Source organism: Saimiri boliviensis, chromosome 5 (assembly GCF_048565385.1).
Source record: "Saimiri boliviensis isolate mSaiBol1 chromosome 5, mSaiBol1.pri, whole genome shotgun sequence".
Classification (NCBI taxonomy): Eukaryota; Metazoa; Chordata; class Mammalia; order Primates; family Cebidae; genus Saimiri; species Saimiri boliviensis.
Genome location: NC_133453.1, coordinates 13,875,973 through 13,894,132, shown reverse-complemented (window position 1 = coordinate 13,894,132; position 18,160 = coordinate 13,875,973). Strand labels below are relative to the sequence as shown.

The following is an 18,160-nucleotide window of genomic DNA, read 5'->3' as shown; positions in this document are numbered from 1 at the left end:
GTTTTTTTGAAGAATAACTTTTTGATGAAATCTATAAGTTTTTCTCTTTATAGTTCTTTTTGTGCTTTTTTATTGCATTTCTCTTTTGGTTTTTCTGAAAGTTAAATATCTTAGATTCTCATTTTTAAGCTATTGGACAAAAAGTCATAGGAGACAACTGTAAAGCTAATAGTGTATCTGCCTTATATTTGTGTTTATTGTTACAGTTTTACAGTAAATTGTTTATGATTCTAGTATTTTTGTGTGTTCCTTTTGGTTTTTTTTAGACTTGTTAAAAGTCCTGTAAAATTGTTACTGGTTCAGTTCCTTTGTTTTGTAAGAGAACTGAGGTTTATACAGGTTACAAGACTTTGCTAATGGTAAGGTTTATGTTTTCACCAAGACCAAAAAGGCCCCAGGTCTTCTCAAATCCCATTTCACTGTTCATTTCCCTTTTTAAATGATTCTGTTGCTAAAAATTTACTACATACTGTAACATATTAAAAATAAATTTAGTTTCTTTATTTCTGATTATTAGTATCCTCATTGAATACATATTATTAAAATTATTATGTAGATGAGCTTCCTGAAAGAATCATTATTTCCCCTTAAAATTTTTTTAAGTGAAGATGTCGAATTTAATTTATATATTTTTTAATTCTTTCCAAAGGTCTGTAAACAGATTTGGCTAGGATTGTTTGATGATAGATCTTCAGCAATTCCAGACTTCAGGGATCCACAAAAAGTGAAAGAGTTTCTACAAGAAAAATATGAAAAGAAAAGATGGTGAGTGAATAGTTTATATGTAGAATAAAGCCTCCCCAAATCACATTAACTATGGATAAGGTTAGTCTGACACAATGAAGGATAAAAGACAGACAGTGAGAACTAGATAAGTATATATAGTTCATTATCTCTTGGCTTTTTGTTGGTTTGGTTTCCAAAAACCTTTACTTCTACTTTATCTTAACTCATCTGTGCGTGGCAGCAGCCTTTTTTTTAAAATAATAATTACCAGGAAAGTTAGGGATTCTTCCCCTCTACTCATTTCCTATCTCAGTTAGCTTCTTTAAAAGTATTTTTTTCCTACAAAGTCTCCATTCTTAAAAATCATTAATTTAGCAAGTATTTATTGAATCATATCTTTTTAAAAATTTATTGAGTAGCATCTTCTATGTACTAGGCACTGTGCTAAAGCTCTGGTGTAGTAATCCGTCTACCTAATTGTCTGTTGTAGTCTTCACTCAAAATATTTTTTTTCTTTCTACCTAAGAAATCAGTTTACTTCCTGGTTAAGAAGGGAGTATTTATATTTCCCTAACTAAATCTATTGGATGTTAATTTTTAAAAATTAATTCATTAATTTTAAAAGTTAATTCATTAATTAATGAACAGGTTGTTCATATAGCTAGTAAGCCCCTTACAGTGGAATAGGGACTATATACATAGAGCTAGTGTTCATCTACTCAAGGCTCTTCATTTTCAGCTATATGAGCACAATTTAAGTATAGTTACTAAGACTCTTTACTATGAACTCTTTTGATTGTTTCTTTAATAATACTGAATAATGGATATTTCATCTTGGGAGGTGAAGAAGATGGGGCAGAGAGTCAAAATAGGGTGTAGATAATGGGGAAGTAACGGGCCTCTTGTTTGCCTGAGAAACTGTGTTTCAACCCAGAGAATATGTTCAGAGCCTGTTTTGGTCCTGAGAGAACATTTGACATGGTTTACAGCAGAGGTCTTTACCTTCATTCAGGAGCACATTAACTCTGACTTGCATGCCCTATCAAAATTTGTATTCTTACTGCTTTCCAAAATAGATTACTTTTTTTCTTTTCTTTTTTTTTTTTTTTTTTTTTTTTTTGGAGACTGAGTTTTGCTCTTGTTGCCCAGACTGGAGTGTAGTGGCACGATCTCTGCTCACTACAACCTCCACCTCCCAGGTTCAAGTGATTCTCATGCCTCAGCTTCCCAAGTATCCAAGATTATAGGCACCCACCACCACACCTGGCTAATTTTTTATATTTCTAGTAGATATAGGAGGTGGGATTTTGCCATGTTGGCCAGGCTGGTCTTAAACTCCTGACCTCAGGTGATCCGCCCACCTCAGCCTCCCAAAGTGCTAGGATTACAGGTGTGATCCACTGTGCCCTGCCTAAAATAGACTACTTTTTGCAAGGCAAGGTTAGTCAGGGCTATATTCAGCTACACCAGAAGACATCAGGTATGAAAATAGATTAAAATATATCAGTAAAATATAAGTTTAGGAAAGAAGAAAATATTAGAAGATGGGTTGATAGTAAAAATGTGGTAGCATAAATGATTCTTTTAAAATGAAAGGTATAATTACCCTTTTATAGTTTTGGTTCTGAATTTTCTAGACATTCCATCCTGTAGGAAAGACTGTTCTCCTTGCATAGCCCTAACCTAGTTTTGTTTTTTCAGCTGTGTTACTTTTACCAATTCAGAAAGTGAGTTTGGTTAGGGATTAGCTAATGGTCAGCTGTAGCTATCAGGAGAAAAATGAGTGTCAGTAACAGTTGGTCGAATTAAAATCATAGATCCTTACCCCCACATTTATAACAGTGATGTATTACTCATTTAAACTATAACCCAAGTACCTGGAAACCTCAAATAATTATAATTTATGTGTGTGTGTGGTTTTTTTTTTTCTTTCCCTGAGAAACAGGATAGTAAGAGTAATACAAATACAGACTTTACGTGGTGGGACAGGTAACAATCATTAAGAGGTCCAGAACCTGTATGTTTTTAATGCAGACTCCTGCACACCTGTAACATATAGCTAGAGAACAGTGAAATTGGTTTCTAATATGGAATAAGCACTATCCAGATGCTGTCTCCCTAAAAATACTCACTGTAACTGTACTTAAAACAGTGATGCTGTTGTTATCCAAAGGGATTTTGAAATTGTTCTTTTGACCAGTTCTCAAAAGCACTTTCTGTGTTAAACAAGATTAGTTTCTTCAAGACTGACCTGTGTCAGGTCAGTCTTGAACCAATAACTATCATCTGATTTTATCCTTTGATAAGACTTGGCTATATCAGTAGTGTGCTAAATTATGGGAAAGTATAAGTTCTTGTATTCATTCTCATATCTCTTGTTTCTCCCACAACAAAGCAGTTGCATTGTTTGTGACTATTACGTAGTTTGGTGACAACACTTTATGTAGTTAAACATATACCTATACTAGGAATGTGTTCTCAGTGCTTTACAAATGTTAACTTATTTAAACCTCACAGCAACTCTTGTCTCTCCATTTTATCAGTGAGAAAATGGAAGCACAAAGAGTTGAAGTATTAATAGTTTACCCAAGGTTTCACAGCCATTTAGTGGTGGAGCTGGGATTTGAACTCTATTTCTGGAACAGGTGCTCTTAAACATGGTTTTCCTTCTTTCCTCACCTACTTCATAAGGGGAATAAAAAGGAGGGTAGGACAAAACACGGAATTACAAAGAGCAAAAGCTCTCACATAATCCCACACCTAGAGGTCAGCATTGCCGATGTTTGGACATTATTATCCTTGCTGCCTCTTTCTTGACTTGCCTCCTCACATAAATCATGTATTTACATTACTGGAATTAAATCTGCAAGAACTGTGAAGTTTTAGCTTTCCACGTCAAAGCAGAGTAGCTTTGAGTATTGTATTACAGTGATTTTTAGCATAATCCCTTTAAATATTTTTCTCTTGATAGACGTTTGGTTTCCCAGTTTTTTTGAAATGATAAAGAGAGGACTGTGGTTAACATCCATGTGTACATGTATCTATAGACTTACCAATTCTTAAGGATAAGTTTCTGGAAGTGATACTTCTGGTGCACAAAGCACACTTATTTATTTATTTTAGTAGGTAGCAATACAACATTTGTGAAGTTCACACTTAGCTCATAGGTGAATAAAACCTTAATTTACATTTTTGTTAAGTTAAAAGTGTTTTTATTTGTGTCTCTTTCTGTGAATTGCTTCTTTTGTTCATTTAAAATGGGATGATCTTATCCTAAGCCTTTATATTTTAGGCTGTTAACTGTAATATTACCAGTGTTTCCCTAACTGTAATATTACCAGTGTTTTCCTACCTCATCTGTCTTAAAGTTATTTATGATCTAAGATAATTTTAAAAATTATACTATTAACTATTCATTGTGATGATTGTCTTCTGTTAAAAACAGTTATTTCTTATATTGTACTTAATATCTTAGAAAAGCTACAAATAGGTAATTGAAACGAGTTTTGTGGTTGGTCTTCTTTTTCTCTGAGTATTTCAGTTATTTAATGGATGTTGTCTTAAGCTATTGTTTCTTTTTAAAAAAATAGTTATCAGTTCTGTGTAAGAGGGTTTTCAGGTAAGAGTAATGGTAAAACAGTCTCGTACAAAGTTAGAATTAAGCTTATCGTTTTTTTGTTATAGAATTACCTACATTTTTCTTAGTTAACTGATTTTTACGTATTTTAGGTATGTCCCACCAGAACAGGCCAAAGTCGTGGCATCAGTTCATGCATCTATTTCAGGGTCCTCTGCCAGCAGCACAAGCAGCACACCTGAGGTCAAACCACTGAAATCTCTTTTAGGGGATTCTGCCCCAACACTGCACTTAAATAAGGGTACCCCTAGTCAGGTGAGTAGTCTTTGAATCTTTGTAGGGAGTTCAACTTAAGGGGGCTTGAGTATCAAGAATTTGAGAATACTTTAAGACAGCAGCATAACCTTGTATGCCAGTAGCATTATGTTCCAGTGGTTTATTACACATTAAGAAATTGTAGGTTAAGTGGTTGAATGTATTTATGTTTGTTTTTCTTGCTGTTGCTAATATGAGTTTCTTTGACTTCTCTGCAGCTTTGTAAAGGTGAATTCTACAGGAATGTTGCTATAGCTATATGTGTGTGTGTGTGTGTGTATGTATGTATGTATATATCATTTATTATGCAGTTAGTAAAACATGAATCTGTGGTGACTACCAAAGTTAAAACATAAAGTCTCTGTGATACACTTTTCTAGGAAGGGATTTCTTTAGTAGTGCAATTTTTTCCACATGTGTGATTGTGAAGTATTTCGATCATTAAAACACAGGGGGCTTTGCATTATACCTTATTCTTAGAAATGAACAAAATGGAATATTTTCATAAGTTGCTACCTAAAGTTTGTACTTTATTATAGTTGTATGGAGCTGTGACACATTTGTTACTGTATAGTATTGCAGCCTCTATCCTATACGAGAATGGTTCAGAAACATAGTAATACGCATTGAATCCTTTTTGATAACATACTAGAACATTTGGATAAATTTCTCTTGTTTTCACAAAAGGTTTGAGTGAAAAATGAGAAAGGTTAACTCAGTATACTGTAACTTCCTATGTATAAGTGTGTTTTAAGTTTAGAGATAGTTTTGTATAAAGATCTTGCAGATCTGACTGGAATATCTTTATAGTTAATATGTGGTTTATAGTCCCCAGTTGTAGGTCGTTCTCAAGGGCAGCAGCAGGAGAAGAAGCAATTTGACCTGTTAAGTGATCTTGGCTCAGACATCTTTGCTGCTCCAGCTCCTCAGTCAACAGCTACAGCCAATTTTGCTAACTTTGCACATTTCAACAGTCATACAGGTAAGTGTTTTTTCTCAACTTTTGCTGGGGAATGTATATAAAGCACCAAGAAACATTACTTCTTTATCACACTTTGAATATCAGTAAACATTTTTTGTTGAGAATGGTTCTGTCGCTTGCTGGCATGACTTATTTTTGTGGAAAAATGGGGAAAGTATATAATGTCTATAATTTCGCTCTCTCGCCCAGGCCGGAGTGCAGTGGTGAGATCTCACTGCAACTTTTGTCTCCTGGGTTCAAAGGATTCTCCCACCTCAGCCTCCCAAGTAGCTGGGATTACAAGCATGCACCACAGCACCCGCCAGTTTTGTACTTTTAGTAGAGATGGGGTTTTACCATGTTGGCCAGGTTGTTCTGGAATTCCTGACCTTAAGTGATCCTCCCACCTCAGCCTCCCAAAGTGCTTTTTTTTTTAAGATGGAGTTTCATACTCTTGCCCACACTGGAGTGCACTGGCATGATCTTGGCTCACTGCAACCTCTGCCTTCTGGGTTCAGACAATTCTCCTGCCTCAGCCTCCTGAGTAAGTGGGACAGCAGGTGCCTGCCACCACGCCTGGATGATTTTTGTGTTTTTAGTAGAGAGACAGGGTTTCACCATGTTGACCAGGCTGGTCTTGAACTCCTGACCTCAGGTGATCCGCCTGCCTCGGCCTCCTAAAGTGCTGGGATTACAGACGTGAGCCACTGTGCCCAGCCCTAAAGATACTTTTTTTGATAGAACGCTTGTGGTCTTTGAATGGCCTTTTCTTCCCTCCTTATTCTGAGATTTAACCTATTTGTTACAGTTTAATGCACATCACCAGAAATTGGGATTTATGGAGTTTTATTTTGTTAACAAATATGCAAACCTCTCAGAGGTACCTAGGTAATATTTAAAAATTGATTATTGAAGTGTAGATTTGGTCACTTGTGTGTCTCCTTTAATTGTGATAGCAATAGTCTGATAGGGAAGTGGCATAACGTATTAAAAAGAACCTAGGCTTTGGAGTTGGTACAACCTGGGTTCAAATGCTGGCTTTCTTGCTTATTATCTATGTAACTTTGGGCAAATCACCTAACATTTCTAAATTTTGTTTTCTATAAATTGTCTTTGTTAAGTGGCAAAGTTCAAATGAGATGATGCATTTAACTAGTTAGCATCTAAAACTTACAATAAATATTCTCTCTTTACACACCTTTTACATATATATGTACATATGTATACACATATACACTTATGTATGTTTGCCTATCATGCATTTAAGAAAAACGATCATAGTCTATAGCAAGTTTTTATGCTGTTTTAATCTTTTGATCTTAGTTAAGATTCCTCAAATGGTTCAGATTCATTTCCCAACAACTTGGTAATTTCTTGAATCTTTACAGTTGCTGCTTTATGCTTTAACAGTGTAAAAGCATACATAGTATTTGTGTTGGAAATGTGTATGGAATCTATTTGGGGTGCCAGAAAGCTGTGATGTTGATATCATGGAAAGTTTACCCGTTTGCATTTTGAGTGATAACATAAGTATCAAACCAAATGTAGAACATTAATTTAGGAATTTAGTCATTTTGTAGTTTTATTTTGATAATTTGAAACTTTGCTTTATATTATTTTCTATAAGGTCAATTATGAACAAGAAAAATTCAAGATCATTTTTCTAGAAGATGTATTTCACAATTTTATGAGCATAGCAGAAACCATTGCTGATAGAACTGATTTTCTATTTGTATTTTAGAACTTATTTTGCCTTATTTTACTTACCTGTGAGATTGTGATGGTTTTTCTTTTTCTTTCAATTTGATGACCCGACTTTTTGGATAATGATGACATAAAGTATATTATATGTAATCACACTCCAAAGTGTTCTGTTTGGTATAGTTTGAAAAATGGTAGAAAAACTTCTCTCCAGCCACATTTCTTTCTAGCAAGCAATAAGGGAATCTTTTGTTTCAAATATTACTAAAAACATTTTCTAAGGACATGCTTTAGAAGGAAATTGTGGTATAATTTTTATATGTCTCCTGTGTGTATTTGCTTTAAAAAGGAGTCTTAGGATGACATGGATTTCTTTTTTCAGGAAAAGTTATACTGAGGAGGATAAGAAATTGTGATTTTCTTTTTGCTTAAGTTGTTGAGGTTGTGGTAGATTTTTCTTCTGTATTAACTGAGCTGCAAAATCCCAGAAAACCTGGAGAGCCTCTTTCCCCTTAACCGTCCAGATAGAAATCCATTTCCCCTCTGACTAGACAAGAACCCCAACTCTCTTTTCCCACTTCTTGCTTTTGAATGCTGGTAAAAAGAGTTGGTGCATAAACCAATAAATAGTAAAACCTGTACAATTTATTAATATCTTCTGGTTTAATCTTCATTTTAGGATTATCGAAATACAATGTGAAATTACTGATAAGTACCAACTTCTTTTGTAAATTTGCAACTTATTTCTTGTTCCCATTGTTTCTCTCTCTTTAAATGCAATTTGTGAGTTTCACAGGTAATGTTGAACTTTTCTTTGTAGCTCTGTTAGCCAAAAATGGTTAGATAAATCACTGCAACTCTACAGACTAACTTGTAGCATGGTTGCACTATTACTTTCAACAACTCCCTTAAAATGCTCTTTGAAAACAATCACCATCATTTAATTGTAGAATATGCAGTAAAGGAAAAGAAATTTCTATTTTGATCAGATTGATAGAAAGTGGTTGATCTTAACTGTTTTGTGAAGAAAGAAGGTAATAGCTATGTAGGCTAACTGTAAGTCAGGTTGCATAAGAGGGGTTGTTTTTTTAGTCTAAAGTTCTTACTTAAAAATGACTGCTCAGATTACTTTTTTTATTCTTTATTTGAGTTTTGGTTTGATTACAGGTGAATAAAATGTGTATGCCTATTACAAGAAGAAACTACTGAGGGCCGGGCACGGTGGCTCAAGCCTGTAATCCCAGCACTTTGGGAGGCCGAGGCGGGTGGATCACGAGGTCAAGAGATCGAGACCATCCTGGTCAACATGGTGAAACCCCGTCTCTACTAAAAATACTAAAAACTAGCTGGGCATGGTGGCGCATGCCTGTAATCCCAGCTACTCAGGAGGCTGAGGCAGGAGAATTGCCTGAACCCAGGAGGCGGAGGTTGTGGTGAGCCGAGATCGCGCCATTGCACTCCAGCCTGGGCAACAAGAGCGAAACTCCATCTCAAAAAAAAAAAAAGAAGAAGAAGAAACTACTGAATTACTCATTTATTTTTCCTTCTATACGGTTGATATCTGTTGACATTTTGCCTTGGAGTAGTCTCTAGGTATTAAAACTAGGTCATGATTTAACTGAAATGATTTTTTCCAGAGCCTTTCCAAGCATTCAGAATCTTTATTTTTCCATATAAGATTCACAAATAAAGTTATTGATTGCCAAGTTCTCATCCTGATATTCTTGTTAATTTTTCAAAAATATTAGTTGAGAATGTTATTCTGAACAGTTTGCTATGAATGACAGAACCTTTAATGGCAAGTAAGTTATTCAAATATGCCAGTCTGGTTGGTTAGCACTATCTTGTAGGAAAACTTGTTCTTTTGTAGAAAGTTTAGTGACTTAAAAGCCAGAAGTCTTTACTCTTTATGTGAGCATTCAGGCTGAGGTATAGTAATTCTGGATGTATGTTGCTGTGTGGGGTTCAGAAAAGTCATCTTTTACAGAAATATGCATGAAACTAGAAATAAAATTCACCTGCTGAATTTAGTAGTCATTTTGCCTGATGATAAACATCAATCATCACAAAACCTGTGCACTAAAACTGTAATTGATCTTTGTCACACTCTGTACTGTAGGATCTAAACCCAACTGCCTTGCAACTCAGGTAACACAAATGAGTAATATAATGCTCTATTTAAGGAACAGTGGTGCCCTTTTTAAAGGAGATGTTCTAATCTGTTATCACATGGAGATAGAGATTTAGGATTATGAGCTATATTGATTTTTTTTGTTTGTAATAAGAGAAGCTGGAAGTCTTTTTGTTTATTGTGAAATGCCCTCTTTAAATGTTGAGAATTGATGGGAAACAATGTAAAATACTGCATAGATGCAACAAAGCATATCTGTCAGATAAATTTGCTGAGCACTGCTAGTTTGCATCCTATGATCTCTCTCTTTGTCTTCCTGTCTCATGAATATCTGTTTCTCATTGAGGAGGAATGACAGCTATTAGCAAGACTCAGGCTCATTAACTTGGGATCTTAAGTTTCATACTAAGTTGACTCCTTTGTACTTTTTGAAATACGATTAATTGAGAGTCAGTTTTACCATTGCGTTACATTCTCCTTAGCTTGGATTTCTTTATGCATAGATTGCTTGAGTGTCCAGATAGTAATTTTTCTAATACTGAATTTATTACTGTTTAATTTCCAAAGTTGTGTTTTTCAAAATTTCATTCTGCAATATTTATAATCGATTGTTGAAGCTAGTGAATAGATCAGTACCTAGAAGTAAAAATCGATACAGGTACTACAAAGTCCTGTATTACCATAATTAATAGGTATTCAGTTACTCTTTGGGGCTCTGAATTATATGCTGTAATTTCTATACTAGTATTCATTGTTTCTTAAATTTTAATAAGTTTAAAATTGCAGGCTTCTAATAGAATGTGAATATCTTTAATTTATTTGGTGATCTTGTCCTTTTTAAAATTTTTATATATGACCATGGTGACACATTTGTAAACTTAAAAAAGTTTTATTTATTAATTAAACCATCTTTGTATCATTTTTAATATTTCCGTTATTATTCAGATTCACATAGTTGATTACCATTTGTACTCAGTGAATTTTCCAGAATATTTTCTACATCTTTGTCTGCTTTGCTGTAACTCAGTACTCTGAAATAGTTTTCTTTGTTAATAGAGTCACTTTTCTGTCATATACAGAGTATTGTCTCCAAATTTGTCATTGCACAAAGTGTTTTTGGAAATTCCCGGTTACTCCTTAGTAAATTACTTGTAATTGGGTTTAATGCTGGTAGGATTTAAAATCCGATTTCTAAGCAAATTCTCTATTAAGTGAGTTTTGATACATAGAACTTATCATACAATTCTTAAACTCATTTGTCATGTATTTTCATTTATAGTTTTCATATTCATTAACATATGTTGTTCCTTACCATTTACAGCTCAGAATTCTGCAAATGCAGATTTTGCAAACTTTGATGCATTTGGACAGTCTAGTGGTTCCAGTAATTTTGGAGGTTTCCCCACAGCAAGTCACTCTCCTTTTCAGCCCCAAACTACAGGTAGAGCTTCTCCAGCATTGTGCTTAAATGTTTGCTATACAAAACAAAACTCTCTAAGTGTGGTTTTGAAAAATTAGTCTAAACTTAAATATCTGTAGTTATGACTTTAAAATGGTTCTATCTTAAAAAGCTCTGGGGAAACCTGAACTCTTTATTTTTTTCTATGTTGATTTGTTTTTCTGCATTAATTGGTGTATTATCATTGTCTATTTGACAACATCCATTCTCCTCCTTTTCCTGCACATGAATCTTCCTTATACCTACCATGTACAGAGGACAGAGGCATGACACTACTATAAGTATTTCTCTGTCTTTCTTTTTTTTTTTTTTGGTGGTCTTCCTGCCTTAGCATGGAATACAGGCACATGCCACCACTCCCAGATAATTTTTTTTTTTTTGGTAGTGACTGGGTCTCACTATGTTGCTCAAGCTGGTCTTGAACTTCTGGCATCAAGCTGTCCTCCTGCCTTGGCCTCTCAGAATGCTGGGATTACAGGTGTGAGCCACTGTGCTCAGCCAATGCTGTAAGTTTTTTAAAGTTCATAGAATCCATTGATTTAGGCTGACGTTATACCTCTGAATAAAGGAAGCTAATTGCTTCCATAGAGTAAAAAATGTAAGTAATTTTCAGGGCAACAAGCTTGAGAAAAATTTTTAAATGTTTATTCGACAAGAGTAGATTAATGATCACTTAAGTCAAACTTGGAAGTAGTTTTCTGTGCAGGAATTGGTCTTTAAACATTGAATACTCTTTCTATAAATTGTGCTGTTTTTGGAAATTCATTGAACCCTTATTTAGATCTTTGGCTGATTACTTTTCTTTCAACTTTTAACTCTGTGTATTGTCTTAAAGCCTTTTCTTTCAATTTTCTTTTTTTTTTCTTTAACTTTCATCATTTACATAATTTCTGGCTGTCCAGCATTTAGAATGGTTTCATCTAGCTGCAGTTTTGGTGAATTTACTTCAGCTTTTCCTCTTCAGGCTACCCACAGTAAGTTCTCTTGTCAAGTAGGCATCTTATACTAATTTGTATATTTTTGCTATACTACAAGAGTTTTTCCAGTTGTAGATAGTTAATCCTTAGTAATAATCCTTCGTAAAGATCTCTTCCAACTTTATTTATTAAACTCATAGTTAGAGAACACAGTAGTAGACAGAGTTGCTTGGTTTAATCATTAATAATTTGAAATAATATTCTTTATATGAATTTTGAAAGTTTAGTATGTACTTTGGGTGCCAGATCCTTGTAACAGGTCACAGTCTTTTACATACCAACATGTATTACTTAGCTTTAATTGAAACTTAACTCCTGAAAGAAATTTTATCATTATGTATTTGTTTTAGAATGTATAAAAACCTGTTTGATAGAAAGTGTTCATATTTTTTAATAGAGGTTCATGCATTCTGTTTTAAAATTATCTGTAGTTGTCTTTTCTATTACTTTAATGTATAATCGTGCATATGTACTATTTTGATTGCTGAAACCAAAGTTTAGAAATAAAGAACTAATATCCCAAAGGTGTAGGATCAAAAGCATAGAATGAAATATACTGGTTTTAGTCTTTTGATAGTCTTTTAAGGAGGTCTCTATAATAGAGAACAGACTTTAAAGATTTAACAGGATATACACAATAGTGGCCATTAGATGAACTGTGGTTTATAAAGTCAAAAGTTTCTATAATGTATTATGTACTATAATTTTAATGCCTTGACCTATATGGTAGGGCATGATTTTACAATGAACATCATGATATTGTATACACATTAAATTATTATGTCGAATTAAATGTAACTCTTGAAAGAGTAAATGTCAATGACCATCTTTTTAAAAATTCTGGATCACTGTAACACATTTTACATGTCGTTAATTGCTATCCCTGGTATTTTTTTAAATTGTGTTACCATGGAGTCACAAAAGTTTGAAATTCGTCAAGTAAGATACTTTGCATCTTGTTTGCAGTCTGTTTAGGGAGAGCTAGTAAAAGGCTACATAGCATATTTGGACTAGAAAGTAACTGAATCTCAAACCAGGTAGCATGGAGTTACCTCCCCATGAATTACATTTTTCATTGCATGGTAGGTAATAAACAGAAACATGTTATTTTACATGTTGCCAAGGCCTTTGAGAAATCTACTTTTACAAATTATAAAATGTCACTTGTAGTCAAAAGCCTTTGCCAGTCATTGATTTTAAGGTTGTGGGATTGCTTATAGGACATTTAATTTAGGAAGAAATGATCATACAGTCTACGAGAGGGTATTAGGAAAAGCTTAGAAATTTCAAGTGCTCTGTTTATTCTGTTACAGGTGGAAGTGCTGCATCAGTAAATGCTAATTTTGCTCATTTTGATAACTTCCCCAAATCCTCCAGTGCTGATTTTGGAACCTTCAATACTTCCCAGAGTCATCAAACAGCATCAGCTGTTAGTAAAGTTTCTACAAACAAAGCTGGTTTACAGACAGCAGACAAATATGCAGCACTTGCTAATTTAGACAATATCTTCAGTGCCGGGCAAGGTATCGAGCTTTAAACAAAACAAATACAAATTTGTGTTAAACAGTGCTCTTAATTTGGTTGTATTTATTAAAATCTGGACATGTTATACTTTTCTCAATTGTTGTATAGAAGTCTTGGCTACACTGTCATTTTGAGTAAAATGTTCGCTTAGCCTCTTGATCCATCCACTTCAGCCTCCCAAAGTGCTGGGATTAGAGGTGTGAACCTCTGCACCTGGCCAACCTGCCCAACATGGTGAAATCCTCATCTCTACTAAAAATAAAAAAATTAGCTGGGCATGGTGGCAGGCGCCTATAATCCCAACTACTCAGGAGGCTGAGGCAGGAGAATCGTTTGAACCCAGGAGAGAGAGGTCGCAGTGAGCCGAGATCACACCACTGCATTCCAGCCTGGGTGACAAGGTGAGAGTCCGTCTCAAAAAAAAAACTTCACTTGACACATTTTGGACCTGAAAGATCAACCATAAAACTGAAGACATAGAAGCTGATTTGGAAACTTTCAGTCTTAAGAGTTGAGAAAAATTTTATTTTGTCGTAGAAGGCATGCTTCACTTTTCTTTGGCTATAAAGAGCCAAGAAACTCCATTGGCTGAGCTGAATGGGTGGTTATTTTGTTGTTTCTATAATGTATTTACTTTGAACGATTTACTGTTAACATCTTGGATTTTTTCTTTTTAAAAAAAAATGATGAATTTTATAGTATATTCTTATATCCAGTTTTATCTTATGGCTAATAGTCTCTAAAAATGCATATGGCAGTGGTGAATAGCAGCAGTGTGTTGCTAAATGGAATTCTCCATTCTGATATCTGGGCCTGTTTGTCTCCTCTCCAAAATGAGGATAATTATAAGCATTGAACTCATGGAGTTGTGTTCTATAATTACTGCATGTAAGTCATTTAGAACAGTGCCCACATAGTAAGTGCTCAGAAAGTGTTTCCCATTATTACTGACTTAATTTTTTTCATGGAGAATGCTGGGGAAATGATGTTATTGATAGGTTGTTTACATTAGGTCTAGCGTCTTCACTTGAACAAGATCTACCCATCTTGGAGAAGTTAACATAGTAGCATTTGAGTTCTTTCTTAGGTATAATCTAGACTTTTTTTTTTGGGGTACAGAGTCTTAATTTTTGTTAAGAAACATATTCTGTCTTTACCACAGTGTTATGTATAACAACTAATCCTGTCCAGTATGGTCAGGTTATTTATTAGATTAAGGCTTTGGAGTCCTGCTTAGCTCTGATTCCATTTTAAGTTTACACATGTTTCATGGCAAATGTGGTTGATAAGTTGAAAGCATTACTTTAAAGTTTTGGTGTAACTTGATTTTGTTCATTCCCAGGTGGTGATCAGGGAAGTGGCTTTGGGACCACAGGTAAAGCTCCTGTTGGTTCTGTGGTTTCAGTTCCCAGTCAGTCAAGTGCATCTTCAGACAAGTATGCAGCTCTGGCAGAACTAGACAGCGTTTTCAGTTCTGCAGCCACCTCCAGTAATGCGTATACTTCCACAAGTAATGCTAGCAGGTACCTTGTCTTAGCTAGCCCTCCTGCTTTGTGTATTTTTTTCCAGCTTTGAATAATCAATTTTAAAAAATGACTGTTTCAAGGTATAATTTAAAAATTCTTGAATATATTTGTAAATTTGAATTGAATTAGCCAATTAAAATATAATTCTTGAATAATTGCGATAATTTTTTTCTTTTCATTGAATCAGACATTTTTGTTATGTTTCGTCCTTGAACACTAAAACATATTTGACAGCATGTACACATCTCAAAATGGACAGTTATTTGGAGATTGTACTCAGAGAATCCATTTAGTAGTCAAAAAAATACTTTAAAAAAATTTAGGCCGGGCGCGGTGGCTCAAGCCTGTAATCCCAGCACTTTGGGAGGCCGAGGCGGGTGGATCACAAGGTCAAGAGATCGAGACCATCCTGGTCAACATGGTGAAACCCCGCCTCTACTAAAAAGACAAAAAATTAGCTGGGCATGGTGGCGTGTGCCTGTAATCCCAGCTACTCAGGAGGCTGAGGCAGGAGAATTGCCTGAACCCAGGAGGCGGAGGTTGCGGTGAGCCGAGATCGCACCATTGCACTCCAGCCTGGGTAACAAGAGTGAAACTCCGTCTCAAAAAAAAAAAAAAAAAAAAAAAATTAAACAGTGAAAGTACTGTATTACAGTAAATACAGATTTTTAGAAGTGTTTGCACCAAAGCCCAAAATCAGTTCTGTATCTCTTCAGTGTCATCCTCGTATTTATAAGTAAGCACATCTGCTATTCTGTTCAAATATATCTGTTAGAATTCTTGGCAGTAGGAAGTCTAACACATTTTAAGGACATGACACTTTTAAAAAACTCTTCTAGTCTTACCTTTATTTAGGAGTTGTGGAAATAGTCTCAGAAATACAAGAGATTTACCTATTACAATGTTTTACTCATCTCTGTTTTCCATTCCTGTGGATTGTATTTACTGCTTTCTTTTGTTATTCTAGTAGCTTATTTTCCTTTAATATCTTTTCTAGAGAAAAATGTTAGGATTATAACACTTCTGGAAACATAAAGTCTGGAAACATATGTTTTATATATAATACATGATTTATTGATGCTGCATTACAGTACATTAGGGGCTCACAAAGTGTGGTCTATAGAATGTTTTAGGTACCTGAGACCCTTTCATGGGGTCTATGAGGTTAAAACTTTCTTAATAATAATTCTGAGAGATTGTTTACCTTTTTAGTAATTGACATTTGTATTGATGGTACAAAAACAATGGCAAGTAAAACTTGCTGGAGTCTTAACATGAATATTAATTAAGATAGTGGCACCAAACTGTACTAGTTATTCTAATAGTCCTGTTGCTCCCCACTACACATACAGTTTTACTTGTATTTTTGATTTTTTAAATGACTATTCTTAATGAAGCAGTAGCAGTTGTTTATTTTATTATATCTTTACACTTAAATACGTCTTAATTTTCTTTGTGTTGATATTGATGCTGTGATACGTGATATGTTCATTATTTTGTGGCTACCCTGTAGACTGATTATCCTTACTTTCTCTCTTTTGTTTTCTTTTAAAACAAACAAACAAAAATGAACTCTTTGAATATTTGTTCTCAGCAATGTTTTTGGAACAGTACCAGTGGGTGCTTCTGCACAGACACAGCCTGCTTCATCAAGTGTGCCTGCTCCATTTGGAGGTATGTGCTTTTGGTATATACACTGGTTTTTATAAAGAACCCAACTATATATTGTGTAGCATTTTCTTAGGAATCAAAGCAATGATTTGTTATCAGAATCCTTGAGTTTTCTATCTTGATAAATATAATGAACAAATAATTTAAATCTTAAGTACAAAATGTATTAGGATTTTATAGTGTATTTTATAATTTTTTAAAGCTACGCCTTCCACAAATCCATTTGTTGCTGCTGCTGGTCCTTCTGTGGCATCTTCTACAAATCCATTTCAGACCAATGCCAGAGGAGCAACAGGTAAGAAAAAGAGACAGTCAGTGGAACAGTAAGCTTTGGGGAAGGTATTTATCAACAAAGACATCATGTGAAGAAAGCCAGAAGATGGGGCCTCTTTCTTAGTGAAGTGAATAGCATATGGATAGAAGAATTTCTCCATAAAGACAAATTCTAGCTGAAAGTTTATAAAATCCTGGAATTTAACAATTGAGAGGGACCTTAGAAATTATGTAATGTCTACCCTTTCCAGTTAAAGCTTTCGTTTTTCAGGTAGGGAATGCCAGATATGGAGATGAGACTCCACAGAGAATTTATGACAGAGATGGGACTTGAACGGAGCAATTTAGACGTATTTAGTTATCTGGTTTCAGAATTACTGTTTTTAACTCATGCAGTCTTAATGGAAACATCTTATGAGAAGTGTTTATTTTCCCTATGAGATTGCATCAAATTACTTTATTTCATGAATTCTTAATAATTAGGTCTTTTTCTAGTGAATTTCTCTTTCATGTGTTAACATTTTTTAAGTTGTGGGAACTTGATTTAGTTGTGGGTATAATACTGAATATTTTTCTCCTGATAATTTTTTCCCTTAATTTCTCTTTATTTTCTCCCATTTTTCTTTTTGATTCATACTGCAAGCCAATCACATCTTTCTCATGTTATACCTCTGATTTTTGTCGTATTACCTTGAACACCAGAGATACTTGCCATCATCTTGGAATGTCAGCAGGTGCATGTGGTATGGCTGGGTATCCATGTAGAGTTTGTATGCTTTGTTTTTGTGTATTTGCCACAATAATTTAGAACTAAAGCCTAAACTCCAGTTATGACAACTGTTGATATTAAATCTTGAGAGATTAGGTACTTATAACATTGTTATCAAATTAAACCATTAAGAATTACTAATTTTTAGTAAATCTCTTTGTCATTAACAAGCTTGAGAATCGCAACATTAGGAGTTTGAACTGTAACTATTTTCTTTTCACATAAATGTCTTCACTTATACTTTGTTGGCAACTAGCATAATAGATGTTTGGTAAATATTTGAATTTCACACAAAATTTATCTTTTTAAAAATGGTTTGTTTTAATTCAAGTGTACCTGATGAATGATTGTTTTTAATTTTTGTTCATAGAATTTCTTCATCAGGTGCATGAGATGTTCAGTGTTTCTGTTTCTTAGTATACTGTTTTGATTTAGTGGACTGAGTTTGTAAAATGTCTTGTGATACAATGGATTTTTGTGTATTGCCTCATTTAATCCACTCAGCTCTCATCGAACAAATATTTTAATTGTGTGACAGCTGAGGGAACAG

The 18,160-nt window shown here is 34.4% G+C and overlaps 1 protein-coding gene across 9 annotated transcripts in view; it reads left to right on the top strand.

Annotated features, from left to right (window-relative positions):
- Positions 1 to 18,160, top strand: part of AGFG1 (ArfGAP with FG repeats 1) — a 72,336-nt gene that overhangs the window by 38,690 nt on the left and 15,486 nt on the right. For 4 of the 9 annotated variants that reach the window (XM_039469855.2, XM_039469854.2, XM_039469853.2 and 1 more), the window contains exons 3-11: positions 650 to 765; positions 4,456 to 4,618; positions 5,447 to 5,600; positions 10,733 to 10,852; positions 11,773 to 11,844; positions 13,161 to 13,370; positions 14,714 to 14,894; positions 16,492 to 16,571; positions 16,771 to 16,863. In XM_039469855.2, the coding sequence (XP_039325789.2) occupies positions 650 to 765; positions 4,456 to 4,618; positions 5,447 to 5,600; positions 10,733 to 10,852; positions 11,773 to 11,844; positions 13,161 to 13,370; positions 14,714 to 14,894; positions 16,492 to 16,571; positions 16,771 to 16,863 (1,189 nt within the window). The remainder of the gene's footprint in view (positions 1 to 649; positions 766 to 4,455; positions 4,619 to 5,446; positions 5,601 to 10,732; positions 10,853 to 11,772; positions 11,845 to 13,160; positions 13,371 to 14,713; positions 14,895 to 16,491; positions 16,572 to 16,770; positions 16,864 to 18,160) is intronic. The other 5 variants (XM_039469858.2, XM_039469857.2, XM_039469856.2 and 2 more) reach the window with 2 other exon arrangements.